The sequence below is a fragment of the Heterocephalus glaber genome, unplaced genomic scaffold (assembly GCF_053883595.1).
Source record: "Heterocephalus glaber isolate CG9 unplaced genomic scaffold, H.glaber_assembly_v1.0 deba00001472, whole genome shotgun sequence".
Taxonomy (NCBI): domain Eukaryota; kingdom Metazoa; phylum Chordata; class Mammalia; order Rodentia; family Bathyergidae; genus Heterocephalus; species Heterocephalus glaber.
The window spans coordinates 10,296,788-10,314,178 of record NW_028258315.1 but is presented as its reverse complement, the minus strand read 5'-3'; the positions used below and the strand labels follow the sequence as shown (position 1 = coordinate 10,314,178).

The window sequence follows — 17,391 nt, the reverse complement described above, 5'->3', positions numbered from 1 at the left end:
GCTTCTCTCTCTCCACTTTGACCTTCCCTCTGCTTCGCCATCTTGCTCCAGCTGTCTTCCTTGTTTGCCTAGATGAGTGCACAGCCATATACTCGCTTCTTAGGCAAAGATTTAACCAGAGAAGTGGACTCCAGTCTTCCTTTGGTTTGAACTCTTGTTTTTTCTGGTGATTCTCTTGGCCTGCCACTTGGCCTGGGGGAGTGGGTGGGTGAAGCAGCCTCAGCACCCACTATGCTGGTAATCCACCTCTTCCACCTCTGCCTGCTTAGACTTACAGTGGACAGGAAGGACTGTGTAGGGCTGGGACCCACACTCCACAACCACAGGGTACCGATAAAGGTTTATTAGGACACAGCCATGTTCACACATTGTCTGCAGTTCTAAAGCGGAGGGGAATAACTGCAACAGAAGCCACGTGACCCATAAAACCTGAAAAATTTATCCTCTGGGCCTTCACAGAGAGTTTGCTGGACCCCTAAATAAAGAATCACAGTTGATTTCATGAGGCTGGTTTTTAAATATTTGGCCTTTTGGAGCCTGGAGCACGAGCTCAGCCCAAGTCACTGGCCTATTATAAATTTTATTTAACAATTTGTGTATATATGTTTATATGTGCCTATGCATGTGTGTATCCACAGTCTTAGTAACTGGATTAAAATCTGGTGCTGTCATTATTTATTTTGATCCTCAAAGTGACCTAGACTTATCTGGTAGGAGCCCCTCGAGGTGACCCCTGGGCCTCCTGCTATGTTCTCTCCCACTTCCAGGGCAACTTATTCCAGTCTCATTTCCTATTTTCTCTACCCAAGCTCAAAACCAGGTTTTTCTCCAAGGAGCCCTTGAATTTTTACTGAGGCCAAAAAATGCATTGATAAAGACAATTCCTAATCTCCAGCTGTAGTGTTTAAGATCACCTAGAGATGGTGACACGGTCTCAACGTATCTCCTCTGAGGTTGCTCAGAAAACTAGAAACAGAGCTACCGTAACCTACATGCCCATGCTTATTGTGGCACAATTTACAATAGTCAGGCTGAGGGACCAGCCCAGGTGCTTTTCAGTGGATGAGTGGATAAAGAAGATGCGGCGTACATAGTGGGGTATTATCCAGCCACGAAGAAGAACAGAATTATGGCATTTATAGGAAATGGATGGAACTGGAGATCCTTATGTTCAGCAGAATAAGCCAGACTGAGAAATACAAGCATTACGTGCATAGGTGTGGGCGGGGGGAGGGAGGGGGAGGGGGGGAGGGGGGGGAGAGAGAGAGAGAGAGGGAGGGAGGGAGGGGGGAAGAGGATGGGGATGTGAAAGTAGAAGGGAGACTTATTGGAGAATAAAGGAGACTATCTGGGGAAGGTGTAAGGATGAGGCATAGATATGAACAAAATGTTGTATTTACGTATGAAAAAGACATAAACCCCAGTATTTTGTAGAAATTAATATGTTCTGATATATGGGGGGAAAGCAGGACTCAGGATGTAGTTAGGAGGTAGAGTGCTTGCCCCACATGTGCGAGGTCCTGAGTTCAGTTCTCCGTACCTCAAAAATTAGGACATTAAAAAAACGTCTGCAGACAGCCTTCCTTCCTTTCCAGCCTCAGTTAGAGAAATCCTCACCCACATCCGCTCACCTGTGTCGCCCACTTGTTTTCTTCACAGCACTTAATCACTGCCTAAAATTATCTTCTTCACCGATACATTTTGTAATTTTTCTTTCCCCCCAATTAGACAAGAAAGGATCTGCCAATCTTCTCTTTCTTTCGCTTTTTAAAAAAAATTAATGGCAAATAGAAGAGATCATGTTTGACTTGTTTCAGGTACAGAACCAGTAATAAATATTAAGGATAGACCCATCGGAATCCTTCACATCCTGCGGCTAGGAAACAAAATAGAAACTTGAAAGTTTGCTGAGACATATTTGTAGTGACATCTACTAAGGTGAGGCTTTGTTCATTTTCGGCAGTCAGCTCAGTGTCTGGCAGGGAGGAAGTGCTTAAGTACAGTGGACCCTCAAGTTACAACCAGCCTGACATACGAACAACTTGGATTATGACCAGAATTTTAGTTTTAACTTATGACCAAAGTCTTGAGTTATGATCCAAATGCCGGCCACTTGTGCTTCTGGTTGGCCTCAGATACAGATTTAACTTTTAAAGAGTTCTGGAAGGAACATGATAGCATCCTTTCCTGTGTGGGGTTAATGAGAAATCCTGGGCTGGTGTCTCTCTAAGCACACTGAGCTCTTCCTGTACACAGGGGAGAGACTTTGAAGGCTGTGTAGAGGAGCCTGAGCCTTCGTATCAACTTGAGTTACAACCAGCCCTTGAGAACGAATTGAGTTTGTAAGTCGGGGCCCCCTGTATTTGCAAATGATCTAAAACAAAGGCATGGCTTTATACATATGTGAGTCAAATACTGTAAAAATGCTTTCAAAGTATAAAATCAACTGGGTACACAGCTGTTACTCCAGCACTCTGGGAGGCTGAGGGAGCAGGATGCCAACTTTGAGCTTCACCTGGGCAACTTAATGACTTAGTGAGACCGGGTCTCAAAATTTTAAAAAGGGCTGGGGATGTAGCTCAGCATGAAGATCCTGGGTTCAATTCTTGTCACACACACACATATACAAAGTATAAAATAATGCTGATGAACTGACCCCTTTGTCATTCGCATACTGAGTATTAACTGTTAGGCCCATGAGGACCTGGTAATCCTAATACATAGCTACATGCCTAGAACCAGAACCAGAACCTGGCACAGTTCAAACTCACACTGATCCTCCTGCCTCAGCCTCCCAAGTGCTAAGATTACAGGCATGTGCCACCATGCCCAGGTAAATATGGAAGAGTGAATGGAACCTTCCTGTTCACAAGCCCTACAAAAGCAGTACTATGTCTTTGCTCCAGTTTTGTATTTGTGGAAGCTTTTCAAATGACATTTCTCCAGATTTCCACCCTTCTTAGAAAAGCTTCTCCATCACCTGTTCAGATAGGAAAATTTCCACGCAAGGTAATCCCCACGTCAGTGTTTGAGTCAAATTCCCATGTTTCAAATATTCCTGTAATATTCAGATAGACCTTTATTGTATTTAAGTGACTGTTGCTTTCTGGATCTGTGATTCCCAAAGAAGTTCCTCGGGGTTATTCTTTAAACTTCTCTTCTGCTGAGTGCTCCTGCCTCCCGGCATTGGCAAGCCTAATCTGACTGCTTTCTGTGGCATTCTCTGCAGAGCCACCGTGTGAATGCTAAGCATGGCCTTACCTCGCCTCACCTGCTCAGAGGCATGAGAGAGGTGAGTGGCCGGGGTGCCAGGCACCAGAGTTTGAATGTGCAGATATGGCAGGAATCAGCGCTTCTCCTCCTAGCTCTCCATGACTCATGAAATCTAATTAGTAAGGAAATGAATCCAGAAAATAAATCTGACCCAAGGGTTTCCAATCAGTGCCCTGTGAGGTCACGAGTTACATTTTAACCACCGTTTTCTTCGCTGCCACTTTCTTAGTGACCCGACTGCAGACCTCCTCTTCTCTTTTCTTTTAACTCACTTCCATAGTCTGCAACAGAGAATGCAGAGAATTTTCCTTTCCATCTGTCAGTCTGTTTGAACTGCTCTAACAATACCAGAACTGGGGGGCTTATGACCTGAGAAGTTGACCTCTCAGTCTGAGGTAGGAGGAGGACACCGGCAGCCCAAGATCCTCGTGCATGGATGGGACCACAGTGCTTTGTTCACACACGGTGGCTCTGAGGACACTTAAAAGGGCACTAATCCTTGTCCCCTCCTGAAGGCTCCACCCACATTCCCGCTCCAGTATCTCACTAGACAGAGGCCACTCTACAAAATTCCAGCTGTTTAAAAAACAAGGAAGAATGGTGACCTTTTTCTTCACTTTTTGAAGGAGTATGTGCAAAGGAAAATAATTTTTAAAAAATCAAATTACCCATAATTCCAGCAGCCAACAAAAATGAGATAGCAACTGGGATTTCTTAAAAAATAATTTTTTTTTGGCATTCTGATTCTTAAAGTAATGAAGGATATTTACTAGATACCTATGTCAGTTCTCTGACACTCATTTAATATGCCCTTTAATGTAGGGAACACGAGAAGTGTGGCTGTCACTGCTGCCTTTCAAAATGCCATTGCAAATTTCTATCAATGCAAGATGACAAAAAGGGATGACTTATTTAAAGGTAAGTACCAGAGAATGTGAGGTATAACGAATGGAAGAAGCTATTGGAAGTAATGAAAACATGTAATAAGATGCCCACATGTAATGTCAAAATCAATTGCTTTCCTTTAAATTAACAGAAGTGTTCATAAAAAGAAGCTCCCTGGTAGGCGTACACACACAAACCATGGAAGATACATGGCAGTAAGTATAGCATGACATGAGCAAGACTTGTGCAGAAAAACTGTGCTAGTGAAGGACATATAGGCACCACATCCACTGTAGTCTATACTGGAAGGTTTTACATCAGTTTCTTGGTGTAAGTTAGGGAGCAGTTCATCTGAGATCTGTCCATCATCTTGGGGAAAACACATGAAGGTAAAATGAGCAGAGAGGCCTACGGCCTCTACCTTGAAGCTGGTCTTGAAGTCCTAGCTGAGTCCCAGCACCTTCTGCCCCTCATTCAGAGTCCCTGGCCTTTGTTGGCATCCCTCCTGGCTGGGTGACTTACCTGGGGAGGAAGCCCAGACCCTCAGCCACGGGGTCTAAGCCTCTGGTCACCATGTGCTTCTCACCCTGTGGCTACAGCTCTGATCCATTATCCTCGAAACCTGGTAAGAGAACAGCAAGAAAAGCTCTGGGGGAAATGTCTTTTCATGTCAGAAAGTGAGACTGCATACAAGGGAAAACCCCAACCAGTGGAAGAATGTCAAAGGGACTCAGAAGTCAAGTGAGAGAGATCAATGGCCAACTTAGAACAATTTGAGATAGATGTTAGAAAGATAAGTAAATAGGATGATAGATCAGTATTGGATCATTTCCTGAAGTATGAAATAAGGATTGAGTCCATACTGATTTAAATAAATGTCTGAATAAAACTTAAGATGGGGCAAGAAGACAAATCTGTACAGAAGATTGCAGATGATTTGTACAGATTCTTCACGCTAAAAGAGGTACAGCGTAATTCCCTGCCCCTTAAGAGGTAACTGATGGTGACTTCCTCCTAAAGACTGATGTTCAGAAATGAGAAAGGGTCACTTGGTAGTGCAGAGATGTGACAGATGCCAGGTGAAGGTCAGCCTTCATGGATGAAGTTGATAGCATGGACCCTGGACACAATGTATCAGAAGTGGCTCTTGACCTCAGCAGTCTGCCTTCCCTAAGCCCCCAAATCCAGCTGGACTGTGAGATAAACATCGGACTAAGGGAATTTGGGGGCATTTGACAAAATGCACGATCAGTGTTTCTCAAAATTGCCAAGGTCATCAAAATCAGGAGCCTGTGGAGATGGTAATGACCAAGTCTGACATGGGATCCTGGGACCGAAAGATATGAATAAAAGGTAAGGAAACCTCAAGTGTGAAGTTAGTAACAGTGTAGCAACATGGGGTCCTTAATTTTAACTAGTGAACAATACTAATGTGATATTGATAGTAGGGGAAACTGAATATGGGGCATGTGTACTATCTCTGCACTTTCTTCGAGCTCTTCTAAAATAGTTTATTGGTCTAAAATAGCCAGGCATGGAGGCTCATCCCTGTAATCGCAGCACTTTGGAAGGCTGAGTCATGCAGATTGCTAGTTGAAGCCCAGCCTGGGCAACTTAGTGAATTAGACCACCTCAAAATAGAAAATAAAGGGCTGAGGATGCAGCTCAGTGCAAGGCCCTGGCTGGGTTTAGTCCCTGGTACCAAGGGGAAAAATAAAGGGCCCAGTCCAAAATAGCAGGTTGCAAAAAGATATAATTTCTGTTAGGCACCCACATAGCGAACTCATTTCAAGAAAAAATGCCAGTGTGTGTGTATTTCTACTCCCTATATAAACACACACGCATAACTGATGTCCACCTGCAGGGCTATGCTGTCCAGTATTAGCAGTCACGGGTGGCTAGTAAATGAATGCTAAACAAAAATAGCGTTTCTCAATCATATCGAAAAATACTGTCCACATGTTAAGTGCTCAGTGAGTGTGGTTATCATACTGGAAGCACAGATGCAGAATATTTTCACCACTGTACAAATCCCACTGGACAGTGCTGCTGTGAGATGTACATGTGCTTTGTCACCGTGCCGACGCGGCACCTGGGAAGAGATAGCACAAACTAACACCTCTGGGGAGGGCAGGCGTCACCTCCCCGTTTGCAGGGGAGCTAGGCAAGTGCTCCCCACTGAGCTATAGTCTGGCCTCCTTTTCATTCTGCATTCTTCTGTGCTGTTTCACTTTTATTCTGTCTGTATCATTCCATTTTTATGACCATATACCTTTATTACTTTTATAGTTTGAAGTTTTTCATTTTAGTTTTAAAAATACTTTCCGTTAAACCCAGTGTGGTGGTACATGGCTGTAATCCCAACAACTCAGGAGGCTGAGGCAGGCGCACCATTGTGAGTTTGACTAGCTAGGCTACGTAGTGAGTTCACGGCCAGTCTGAACTACATAGTGAGACCCTGTCTCAAGAATATATATATATATATTTTGCATTTAAAAATGGTGTATAAGAGGGCCGGAGATTTAGCTTAGTGGTGCTGTACCTGCCTCACAAGCGCAAGGTCCTGAGTTTGATCCCCAGTTCCAGAAAAAAAAAAAAAAAAGAAAAAGGAAAAAAATGATGTATAAGATGTCCTTTAATTTTCCACATGTCCATTAGAGACAGTACTTAATAAACTTACAGCTGAAATCCTATTCAAAATCTTTAGCATTTGATAATTATGATATTAACATGAATCATTTTCCTGAACTGTATCTTGAATTAAAAGAATACATAAGGAAAATAACTTATTCTTGCCTCAATTCTTAAAATAATTGTACCTCATTTAAACAACATGGATCTTCCCCTTCACCCTCTTTTCTGTCATTTTCAATTATCCTCCCCAACACCTCAAAGGGAAAGTTTATTTTTCGGTGGATGGGTGGTTTTAGACAGGTATGCATGTGTGAATGCGTTGCTTTCTCTCTGCAGGGCTGGGGAATCACACTCGGGGCCTTGAGGGCAGGCACTAGGCCTGTGCTCTCCCACCCAGCTACACTCCAACCCTGCATTCCTTGTCTTTTAAAATGCTAGGAGAATCACTGGGCTGAATATGTTCTTTGGTGGATTTTAACCATCCATCAAATAAACACACACAATACCCCCCAACGTGGAAAAACAATGTATTAATTTATTTCCAAGGGGCAGGGGAACAGAACATCACCAAAACAAAGATCGATATAGTAGTTTCAGGGCATCCCAAAGACGCCACTCTTCCAGAGATGACGCACAGACATGTAAACATCTTCTGCTCCAGAAAAATTTCTCATGCTACATGAGAAAGATCCAGTGTAAAACATTTTTCTTCCCAGGGGCCACCATTCAAAAGATTAGTGAAAAGAAACAACTGCTCAGACTTCACCCCTGGCCTACAGCACATTCTCTTACCCTTCATCCCTTTCCTGCTCCGTGCAATTTCACTTTTTTCAGTAGCAGGAAAAATGTCTTACATCAAAGCCATTCCCTTGGGCCGGGGATTTAGCTCAGTGGTTTCGCTGCCTGCTGTGCAAGCGCAAGGACCAGAGTTCGATCCCCGGTACCAAAAAAAAAAAAGTCATTCCCTTTACATATGATTAACATTCAACAGGTACAATTATAGAAAAAATAACATTGTGTTAATTAAATGCATCATCAGTTTTGCTATGTGCTTTTCTTTATAATAAATAAATAGGGACTCAGGACTAGAGGAGCACTACAGTAGACTTCACATTTTTCTGAGGTGACAGGACTTTTTCTCAACATTAACACTGAGCCCATTCTTAAAATCTACCTCCTCTGGTATATTAAATATGGCTTTATTTCACCTTCTCTCATACTCCACCTCAGGAAATGAACTGAGAAGATCAGTAAGAGAATCCCAATTCTCAGGCAGAGTCAGTTCCCTGATGCACGTTAACCTCTCTCAGCCTCAGTGGCTTCATCTGCGAAATGGGTGGATCACGAGAACCCTGGGAGACTGATGCCAGGTTTGAATGAGAGGAGGAAGAGGAAGCCAGCGGAACAGCTAGAATGCAGCAGGTGGGAGGGAGCTTCTGTCCCATCTCTGCTGCTCCCTTCTGGACAATCTGACGTAGCGCTCAATGGGTAATAACCCATCTCCTTTGTCTGGTATCACAATATATGATCACACTAGGAATGTGCTCAACACAACCATTTTGTAAGACTCTCCACAGCAGGTTATCGAGTGTTAACATGATTCCCAAGAGTTGTGCTGTGTGTGTGTGTGGTCCTGGAGAGCAGACTCAGTCAGGGCATCCTCCCGTTTCGGCCTCCCAACTAGTGAGGATTACAGGCATGTGTTGCCGCACCCAGCTTTATTTCCACGAGTTTGGGAGTGAAAGCTTCCGTCTCATGTTCCTTCTTGTCTCGGCACGTATCTAGAGGATCCGAGGCCCTCACAGATGTACTGGATGCGGGCAGAATGAATGAATGGGGGACCAGTGACCTTATAGTGCCCGCCCATAATGGGCAGCTCTTCGGAGGGGTGGTGTTCTCAGCACCGGGCGCCATGAAGCTGCGCCAGCAACCCCGAGCTGCTGTAAACCCTTGTAGGTGGGATCTGGTCTCTGTTTTGCCAGGAGAATAACACTGGGGGAGGAGTCGGAGAAGTTGTTCGCTCCGAGGTGTCCCTGACTCCAGGCTGGCTGTGTGTGGAGCCGACTGACAGGATACCTTCATCCTTGTGAGGATTTCTCAGCTTTTTTGATGGGAAGCGTGGTAGAGAATCAGAGCTCTGTGGCATTCGGCAGAGAACTGTTTTGCATCGCTGGGGGCCTTTCCTTGCAGCAGCAGGCAGTGGCTCCTGTCTCTTGTCAGTGGTTTCCTTGCACACACAGCTTCCGACACAGCACGTGCTGCGTGAGTGCTGAACTTGGGAACGACATCTGCCCTGTGGGAGGGAAATCGGCCTCTGCTGTGTCCTCAAAGACCCCTTGTGCAGAGGAACTCAATTCTTATTTTCCCACACAGCGTCATCAACCATTCTCTCTTCTCTCGGGCGTCTTTCTGTGGGGAGCATCTTGTGCAATGATCTGACGACATTTCATTTATCACCGATCAGCACAACAGCCTAACACAGAGATGGGCATCAGAAACTGGCCAAAGCACCAGGATCGCGCTACGCAGCTATCTTGTTAGCTTAGCATCCTTCACAGTGTCCAGTGGCTGTTTTGGGTCTAATTATGTCACCAGGTCCTGGAGCCAGCACACCATTGCTGTGGTCTTGAAACCCTGAGCATCGCCAGGGCGAAAGTCTCCAGCCAAGCTAGGCTCCTCCTGCCAACTGGGGTCTCCCCAGATCAGAAGTACCAGCTGGGCTGGATGGCAGTTTCGCTCTGATTCAGGGCTCTCTCCCGGAGCCTCAGCTCCAGGCACTCCACGGTGAGGGGGTAAGTATTCAGCTCAAACTTGTTAGCAAACAGGCTGGGCGAATCCATCAGCCACTTCAAGTCTCCATTTCCATAGATACAGATACCATGTACATAGTGGCCTATAAGGGAGGGAAGAAAAGCGCAGTCAGAACACGCTGTTTTTGGAAGACGGGACTGCAGGGGACTGTTCCGGGTGCTCCGAGACTCAAGTGGAATAAGGTTGTCATCCCAGCCCCAAGGAACTTAAATGCTTCCTTGGAGGAAAAGAGGTGCAATTATGTGGTTGAATAAGATCAGAGTTAAGTAATACAAGGAAGCCAGGTGTGGTGGCCCATGCCTGTGATCCCAGTACTTTGGAGGCTGAAGCAGGAAGATTGCCATGAGTTCAAGGACAGCCTGAACTACATAGCGAGACCCTGTCTCCACAAAGTAATAATAGCAACTACAGCAGTAACACAAGGACATAGCATAATAGGCGTCACCAGGAAATCCATGGGTCAGTGAGTGAGAATCACGAGGAGTCCTGTGCCTCCCCTCAGATGTGCGATCTTCCACTTTTCCCTGCGAGCCTGCAGCCTCCCTGTCCTCCCGGCAGTCTTTGAGACTCCCAGACTCCGAGACTCAGCTCTTCAGTGCCCCAGGCGATTCTGTCTGCGCAGCTTTTAAACTGTGCTGTGGACAGAATCTGACCCCTTCTCCCCACCTCCCTCCCCACCCTGGTCCAAGCCACCTCTGCCTCGCCTCGGGGTCTGACTCACACCATCGGCCCTGCTAGTCCAGGCTGGGCACCACAGCCTGGCAGATGGTTTTCGGATAGTAATGGGGCTCCTCTCCTCCTCTCCAGAGGCTAACAACGGGATCTACGGCGCCTGGGACCTGGTGCTTTCACTGTCTTGCTGGGCCCGCCTCTCCCCGTGCTTCCCCCAAGCTCTCTCTCATTTTGGCCCTGGCTTCCGGCCTGTTCTGAGGACCCCGCTCTAGCTCCTGACTGCCTAGGAGTCCGGCACCCCAGGGCTCCCTCGGGCACAACCACCGTCTCTGCTTGGAGGCTGCCTTCTTCTAGGCCTCCTCTGACTGCCTTGTGCTCTTCCCTAGTTCATTTCTCTTTGGGTATTTGTATCAGTGCTGCACAGGAAAATATTATTTTGTTCATTGTATCTATCTGTCTCCATCTGCCTGTCTCTCTTTCTCTAGACAACTGTTCTTTCCTTTGCTGTCAGACTCGACTATAATCCCCGAGCTAGGATTTCAGAGCATTTTGCTCACATCTGCATTCTCTGCATCTGGCGCTTTGGCAGGTCAGTACTATGCTTAAGTTAACAACTGGTGAATAAGAGAATGGGGAAGGATGGGCAGAGAATCCATGGACTGGTAGAATAGGGAGACATCAGGGAGAAGGAGTGTTTTGGATAGAGTGAAGGAAAAAGTGCAGAGGTGAGAGTTTGCTGCTGGGATAAAGAATATGGCGTGGGTTGGGTTAGAAACAAACATGGCAGGAAGTTAGAACTCTGCCCAGAGGGGAACAAAGGGTTCAACCTCTTATCTTTTGGATGTGGAGAACCTTTGGGGATTTTTGAACAGAAGAGTCAAATGATAAAACTGATTTTAACTGATCAGATCTGCAGTACTTTGCAGGATCCAAATCCAGGAGACTGCAGTATTAACACAACATAACCCAGATGGGGGAAGACATTCGCTTTTCTGAGTCACTGCACTGCCTACAGTGCTCTGCCACCTATGGGTTCTTTTTCTTTTCCCTGCACAGTGGTTTGGAGGGAAATTTCTGTGCCCTTAAACATAAGCTTTCAAACACTTACTGGCATAGCGGGTAACCAAGGAAGAAGGGGGGCGGGGGAAGAGGGAAGAGGCAGGCTTGGGCTACTCAGGCCTTAGGTAGGTTCCCGGCAAGGGCCAACTCCCATGACCCCCATCTGTCAAGTGATCCGTCAGGGTCCCCACAAAAACACAGGCCTGCGTAGCCCATGGCTCCTCCTCTACTGGGGTAGGGCCTAGACATGGAGGCTACAGGAAGTTTCTCCTGGTGGGACGGACGCTCCTCAGGGCACTGGTTGATGGTGAAGTGTGAGGCACAAGAGACAGGCGGGGTGGAATGGGGAGTTGTGGAGAAGTGGAAAGTTGGAAGTTTTCACTAGAAACAGGGGTGCAAAGAAGACAAATGAGTGAAGCCCCAGGTTGAAGAGTGGGAGCAAAGCTCTTTCACCATAGGCAGAGATGACGAAACTGCCATGTTCTTATTCATTCATTCATTCACCGAGTAGATGTTTATTGCATGTTGTTATGGGCTCAGTTGTGTGCCCCTCCAAATTCTTAAGTTGAGTCCTAAGGCCCAGTACCTCAGAGCGGAGGGTGGGTCATTACAGTGGTAATTAACATAAAATGAGCCCATTAGGCTGAGTCCTTATAAGAGGAAGTGGAAAGGCATAGACAGTGGAAAGACCTTGGGAGGACCTGGGGAGAAGATGGCCATTTGCCATTCAGAGGTGAAGCTTTAGAAAGAACCAGCTCTGCTGTTGCCTGGCCGTGGCCTTCCAGCCTCCAGAACTTGGAGAACACTGATTTCCTGTCTGCTCCGTTGTCATGACAGCTCCAGCAGCCTAATGCACAGCCCATGCCCACTGTGTGCCAGGCAACACTAGAAGTGGAAAGAGTGCCAGGACCGCGACAAGTCCTACTTCTGTAGTCTACAGACACGGAAATGTCCCAGGGCTTCCAGATCTTGCCCATTTGGATGAGACCCCTCTCTCTTTAGCGTCACCTGCCACTGTGGCACACACCCACAGCTCTCCAAGCCTGTCTCGAGGGGGAGCAGAAGCTGGCGTGAGGGACAAGGACTCGCTTGCTTTGTAGGGAAAACAAGACCTCTCTCTCCTAACAGCTCCACTCCCAAAAGGAGTATCGGAGTAAAGAAGGAGAGAGAGGAAACTAGCCAGAAGGAAGTGTGATTATAATTTTAGATGACTTCTGTGCGTGTCCCTAGGTAATCCTAAGGTGGAGAATGCCTATGAGATATTTAAACTTGTTGTCAAGAGATTGTGCCTTGAAGCCTCTGTCCTCTCTGTTTAGCAACTATTGTGTTTCCCTGAAAATAAAACCTGGCTAGAAAATAATCAGCCCTGAAAACTAGAGATCAAAAGTACCAGCCCCTGGGCCGGGGATTTAGCTCAGTGGTTCCACCGCCTGCCTCGCAAGCGCAAGGTCCCGAGTTCGATCCCCAGTACCAAAAAAAGAAAAAAGCCCCAAGCAGCCTATCCTCGCCTCCCTCGCCTTACAGAGTAGCCACCAAGCAAGAGAATAGTGGTGGCAGGTAAAGGAAGGACAGGCTGAATGAAAACTAGAGATCAAAATGGCCAGCCCCAAAGTTGATTACTTTCCAGCTAGGTCTTGTTTTCAGGAAGAGAGGGTAGTGGGCTGGTTTAAACGCAGCCACCGTTCTCTCTGACACTCCCATGTAGAACAGCTACTCTCAGACCAACACCAGAGAGTGGTATGGCCTAAATGCATGAAATAAATGCCTCACCATGGCAGCCTCCATGTTTATCTTCCATGTCAATCCACTTTACAGCTCGAAGGTTTCCGGTCCAGGACGCATTGGGCATAGAACCAGGGACACCTGCAGTATTGATAAAGAAGAGATGAGATCTTTGACAAAGGAGCCAAACACCTTCACTGGAAGAAGGGGCCTCTTTAATAACTAGTGCTGGAAAAACTGGCTTTCCACATGCAAAGATTGAAACTAGACCCATATCTTTCACCACGCACTAACCTAAAAGTGAAATGGATCAAAGATCTAAATATTAAAACAAACACTAAATCTGCTAGAAGAGAGAATAAGTAGAATGTTTGAGGACACAGGAGTAGGCAAACACTTCATGAGTAAAACCCTGACTGCACAGGAAATACTACAAAGAATCAACAACTGGGATCTCATCTTATCAAAAAGCTTTTGCACACACCAAGAGAAACCAACAGAGTTAAGAGACAACCCACAGCTTGGGAAAAAAATTTACCAGCTATTCAGATAAAGTACTATTATCTAGAATATATAAAGAACTAAAAAAACCTCACCCCCCCCAATTTAAAGACCCAATGCAAAAATGGGCATCTGAAATAAAAAGACACTTCTCAGATAAAGAATTAGAAATGGTAAATACATATATGAAAAAATGTTCAACATCACTGGTCATTTGAGAGGTGCAAATTAAAACAATGCTGAGGGCCAGGGATTTAGCTCAGTGGTTTCGCTGCCTGCTATGCAAGCGTAAGGACCCGAGTTTGATCCCCGGTACCAAAAAAAAAACCAACAATGCTGAGATTCCATCTCCCTCCAGAAAGAATGGCTGCTATCAAGAAATCAACTAATAAATGCTGGAAGGGCTGTGGGGGAAAAAGGAACCCTTCTCCTCTGTAGAGTGGTGCAAACACTAGGAGTCAGTGTGGAGATTCCTCAAAAAACTAATTTGACTCAACTATACCTCTTCTTGGTATCTTCCCAAAAGAATTAAAAGCATCATACCACCACTATATATGCAAACCCATGTTCACAGCAGCACAGTTTGTAATAGCTAAATCTTGGAAACAGCCCAAATGCCCATGAACTGACGTGGGTAAAGAAGATGTGGTTTTTTAATACAATGGAGTACTACTCTGTCATAAAGAAGGGTGAGCTTCAGACATTTATAGCTAAATGTATGAACCTTGTGACCATACTCTTAAGTGAAATAAATCGGACACACATGTTTATATACCACATTGTTTCTCTGGTATGAGAAACTGAATGTGGGAAATAAGTACTGAGATGTATAATGGATGTTGGGAAATGGGAAGAAAGTGTTCAAATGGGAAGAAAGTGTTCAAATGGGAAGGGAAAAGGGAAGAGGGAGGGAGAAAGGAAAGAAAGAGATAAGAAAAAAAGTGAAAATAGAAGGAAAAATGGAAACAAAGCTTTTGTACATAGGGAGGGAAGGGGACTTGGGGGGAATGGGATAAAATAAAATTTATTAATTAAAAAAAGAGAGCGATGAGAATCAGGACATGAATACAATGGCTCCATCCAGGAAGTCTGAAAATCATGCTTTTCTTTCTCTTTCTTCTTTTGCTTTTCTTTTCCTTTTACATTTCACACAGATTCACGTGCACTGGTCCATTTTTGTTTCCTCCAATTGATCTCTTTTTTTTGAGATAGGGTCATGCTGTGTTACCCAGGTTAGACAGGAACTCCTGGGCTCTAGTGATCAGCCTCCGAGGAGCTTGAATGACAGGTATGTGCCACCATACCAAGCTCCAACTGATCTTTTGGTCAAAAATTATTTGCTGATTCATTACCTTAATAATATAACATCTGATTCAATCAATATATGAATCCAATTCTAATCAGCATACTAATATCAAATCACTAATTAGCTATTAGTGTATAAAGAGTTAACCCCCAAAACAAAAAAAAGATGGGAGGGGTGCCTTCAGGTGCCATTTCCAAATGAGGATCTCTCTACCACTGAAGCTTTGGTGTGGGCAATTCTGTGTGGTGGGTCTGTCGTGTATACCTTAGGGTAGTAAGCAGCACTTCCCGGCCTCTACCTACTACATACTGATAACACTACCCCACCCCCACCCCCGGCACCGTGACAACCAGAATCCCAGCAGACACTACCACATGGGGAGGGGAACAAAATCACTCCATCTGAGAGAGACAGGGCTAAGCCGTCTCAAATAACCCTCTCCAGCTTGATGAATTTTTGATAGGTCACAGAGGTTAAGCTCCAGTTAATCATACCAGATAGTTTTCTGTTTTGTATTATCTGTTTGTAGTACTAGGGGTTGAACTCAGGGCATTAGCATTTGGCCGCATCCAGAGCCCTTTTTGAATTTTATATTTTGAGGACTGAATTTCTCTAAGTTACTAAATTGCTCCAGGCTGGGCTCAAGCTTGTGATTCTCCTGTTTCAGCCTCCCAGAGTGCTGAGATTGCAGGCAAGGGCCTGGCCATACAGGGTAGTTATAACAAGATGGTGACAAAACTCATTACTGCAAAGGAGCGCTTTATATGGAAGTATCAGTGCAACTGAAAAAGGAGTCCTTTGCCTCACAAGAGCTGCCGCCCCTTTCCCCAGTGAGTAATGGAATCGGAACCTAACTGAGGTAACAACAGTTCACACATGTTTAGACTCAAATTGCAACAGTCCTCTTTGGAAAGATTCTTCTTAAATACTATACTTCTTAAGTACATACTATGGAAGGCAGAATACCACCCCCCTTTGTGGACAGAGATGACTTCATCCCAATTCCTGGAACCTGAGAATATGCCACGCAGGGTGCAGGGGAATGGAAGCTACTAATCTGCTGGCCTCCAAATAGGGAGAATAACCTGAATTAGAATTGGGGGTTCAGTGTAATTCCAAGGGCCTGTGTCAGACTCCTAACCTCAGCACTAAGACAACTTAAGATGTTTAAGTTTGTGATAGAGTGGACCCTTGACTTACGAACTAAATTCATTCTCAAAGGCTGGTTGTAATTCAGGTTGGTCAATTGAGGCTCAGGCTCCTCTACACAGCCTTCAAAGTCTCTCCCCTGTACACAGGCAGATCTCAGGGTCCTTAGAGAGACACCGGCCCAGGATTTCTCAATTAACCCCACAGGAAACGATGCTGTCATGTTCCTTCCAGAACCATTTAAGGGTTAAATCCATATCTGAGACCATCTGGAAGCACAAGTGGCCGGCATTTGGGTCGCAACTCATTTGGTCATAAGTTAAAACTAAAATTCTGGTCGTAACCCAAGTTGTTTATATACCAGGCCAGTCATAACTCAAGGGTCCACTGTAATTTGTTAAAGGGGCAAAAAATAAAAGCTAATTCACACGGGTGAGAAAAAAATTACTTAAGATGTGGGTACTTTTTCAATAAGAAAGGAAATCTGGACAAGACCAACACTTTGAAAAGAATGAAAAGGTACTGGAATTTAGAACTTTCCCTCTTTAAAACATTAGTAAAACCATATGCATCTTCAGAAGAGAAATAGCTCTGTTCTTTTGCCTTGTGGTCACATGATAATTATATGATGATCTAAATCTGGAATTGTACCCGCGTTTCCCAACTAAAATTAAATTTTACCACAGTCTTTCCTATAAATAGCAGGGATCTTTAACCCCAACTCTGTATGGCAACACAGTCTTTCCTTGTTTTTGCTGCACAAACTTGATAGTCAAGAAAAGTATTCAGCAAAAACACTTTATTAAGTAATGTAACTTCCTATTGCTTTACTTGCATACTTGAAACATTATTTTAGCACCTGCCTATCTAAAAAGAAGCTTCCTTACTCTTAATGGGTATTAAAAAAAAGAATTTAGATTAATATTTGTCTTGGTTAAGTTGGGGTCAGGGGAGAAGATCTAGAAAGGGAAGAGAATTTGGTTTATTTTACTCATATGAAGACCAGCTGACGTGTGTGGCATTTATGAATCTATTTAAATTACTACCTCAGAAGAGTGTGAATAAAACATTCTCATGACACACTTCTCTTAACCTTTAAGTGACTACATTTTTGAAAAGACAGTTTTCTTCCTCTTTAATTCCCCTTAATATTGATCATCACAAACTTACTTAGAAACACTTATTATTCCAGAGAAAAGATCGTGACATTAATAATAACCCCGTCTTTCAAAACACACACATCTTCTGAGTGCCTGCTAATGAAATTCCAAATCTCAACTTCTATGCTTTCTATTTGATGACTGGTCTCAAACACATCTATGTTTAAATATTAACCATGTTTGAGCATAAAAATATTACATTTATTAGCTGGGCGCAGT

General features: G+C 44.7%; 2 protein-coding genes across 6 annotated transcripts in view; both read right to left on the bottom strand.

Moving 5' to 3' along the window:
- Window positions 1-17,391, bottom strand: part of LOC147826183 (N-acetyllactosaminide beta-1,6-N-acetylglucosaminyl-transferase-like) — a 118,757-nt gene that overhangs the window by 37,126 nt on the left and 64,240 nt on the right. The window contains exons 2-3 of one of the 2 annotated variants that reach the window (XM_087181759.1): window positions 4,681-4,780; window positions 1,791-3,554 (exon numbers count right to left, since the gene is read on the bottom strand). The exons of the other annotated variant lie outside the window; for it this stretch is intronic. Coding sequence (XP_087037885.1) covers window positions 4,752-4,780 — 29 coding nt within the window. The 3' untranslated portion in view covers window positions 1,791-3,554; window positions 4,681-4,751. Of the gene's footprint in view, window positions 1-1,790; window positions 3,555-4,680; window positions 4,781-17,391 lie in introns of those variants that run through there. 2 annotated transcript variants of the gene reach the window in all.
- Window positions 1,791-17,391, bottom strand: part of LOC101702179 (glucosaminyl (N-acetyl) transferase 2 (I blood group)) — a 39,918-nt gene continuing 24,317 nt past the window's right edge. Inside the window, exons 2-4 of one of the 4 annotated variants that reach the window (XR_001183679.3) lie at window positions 13,105-13,197; window positions 4,681-4,780; window positions 1,791-3,554 (exon numbers count right to left, since the gene is read on the bottom strand). Coding sequence is in view for 3 of the 4 variants with exons in the window: in XM_004847706.4 (XP_004847763.1) it covers window positions 9,495-9,685; window positions 13,105-13,197 (284 nt within the window). In the remaining variant the exon portion in view is untranslated. Of the gene's footprint in view, window positions 4,781-6,775; window positions 9,686-13,104; window positions 13,198-17,391 lie in introns of those variants that run through there. The other 3 variants (XM_087181757.1, XM_004847706.4, XM_013073250.3) reach the window with 3 other exon arrangements.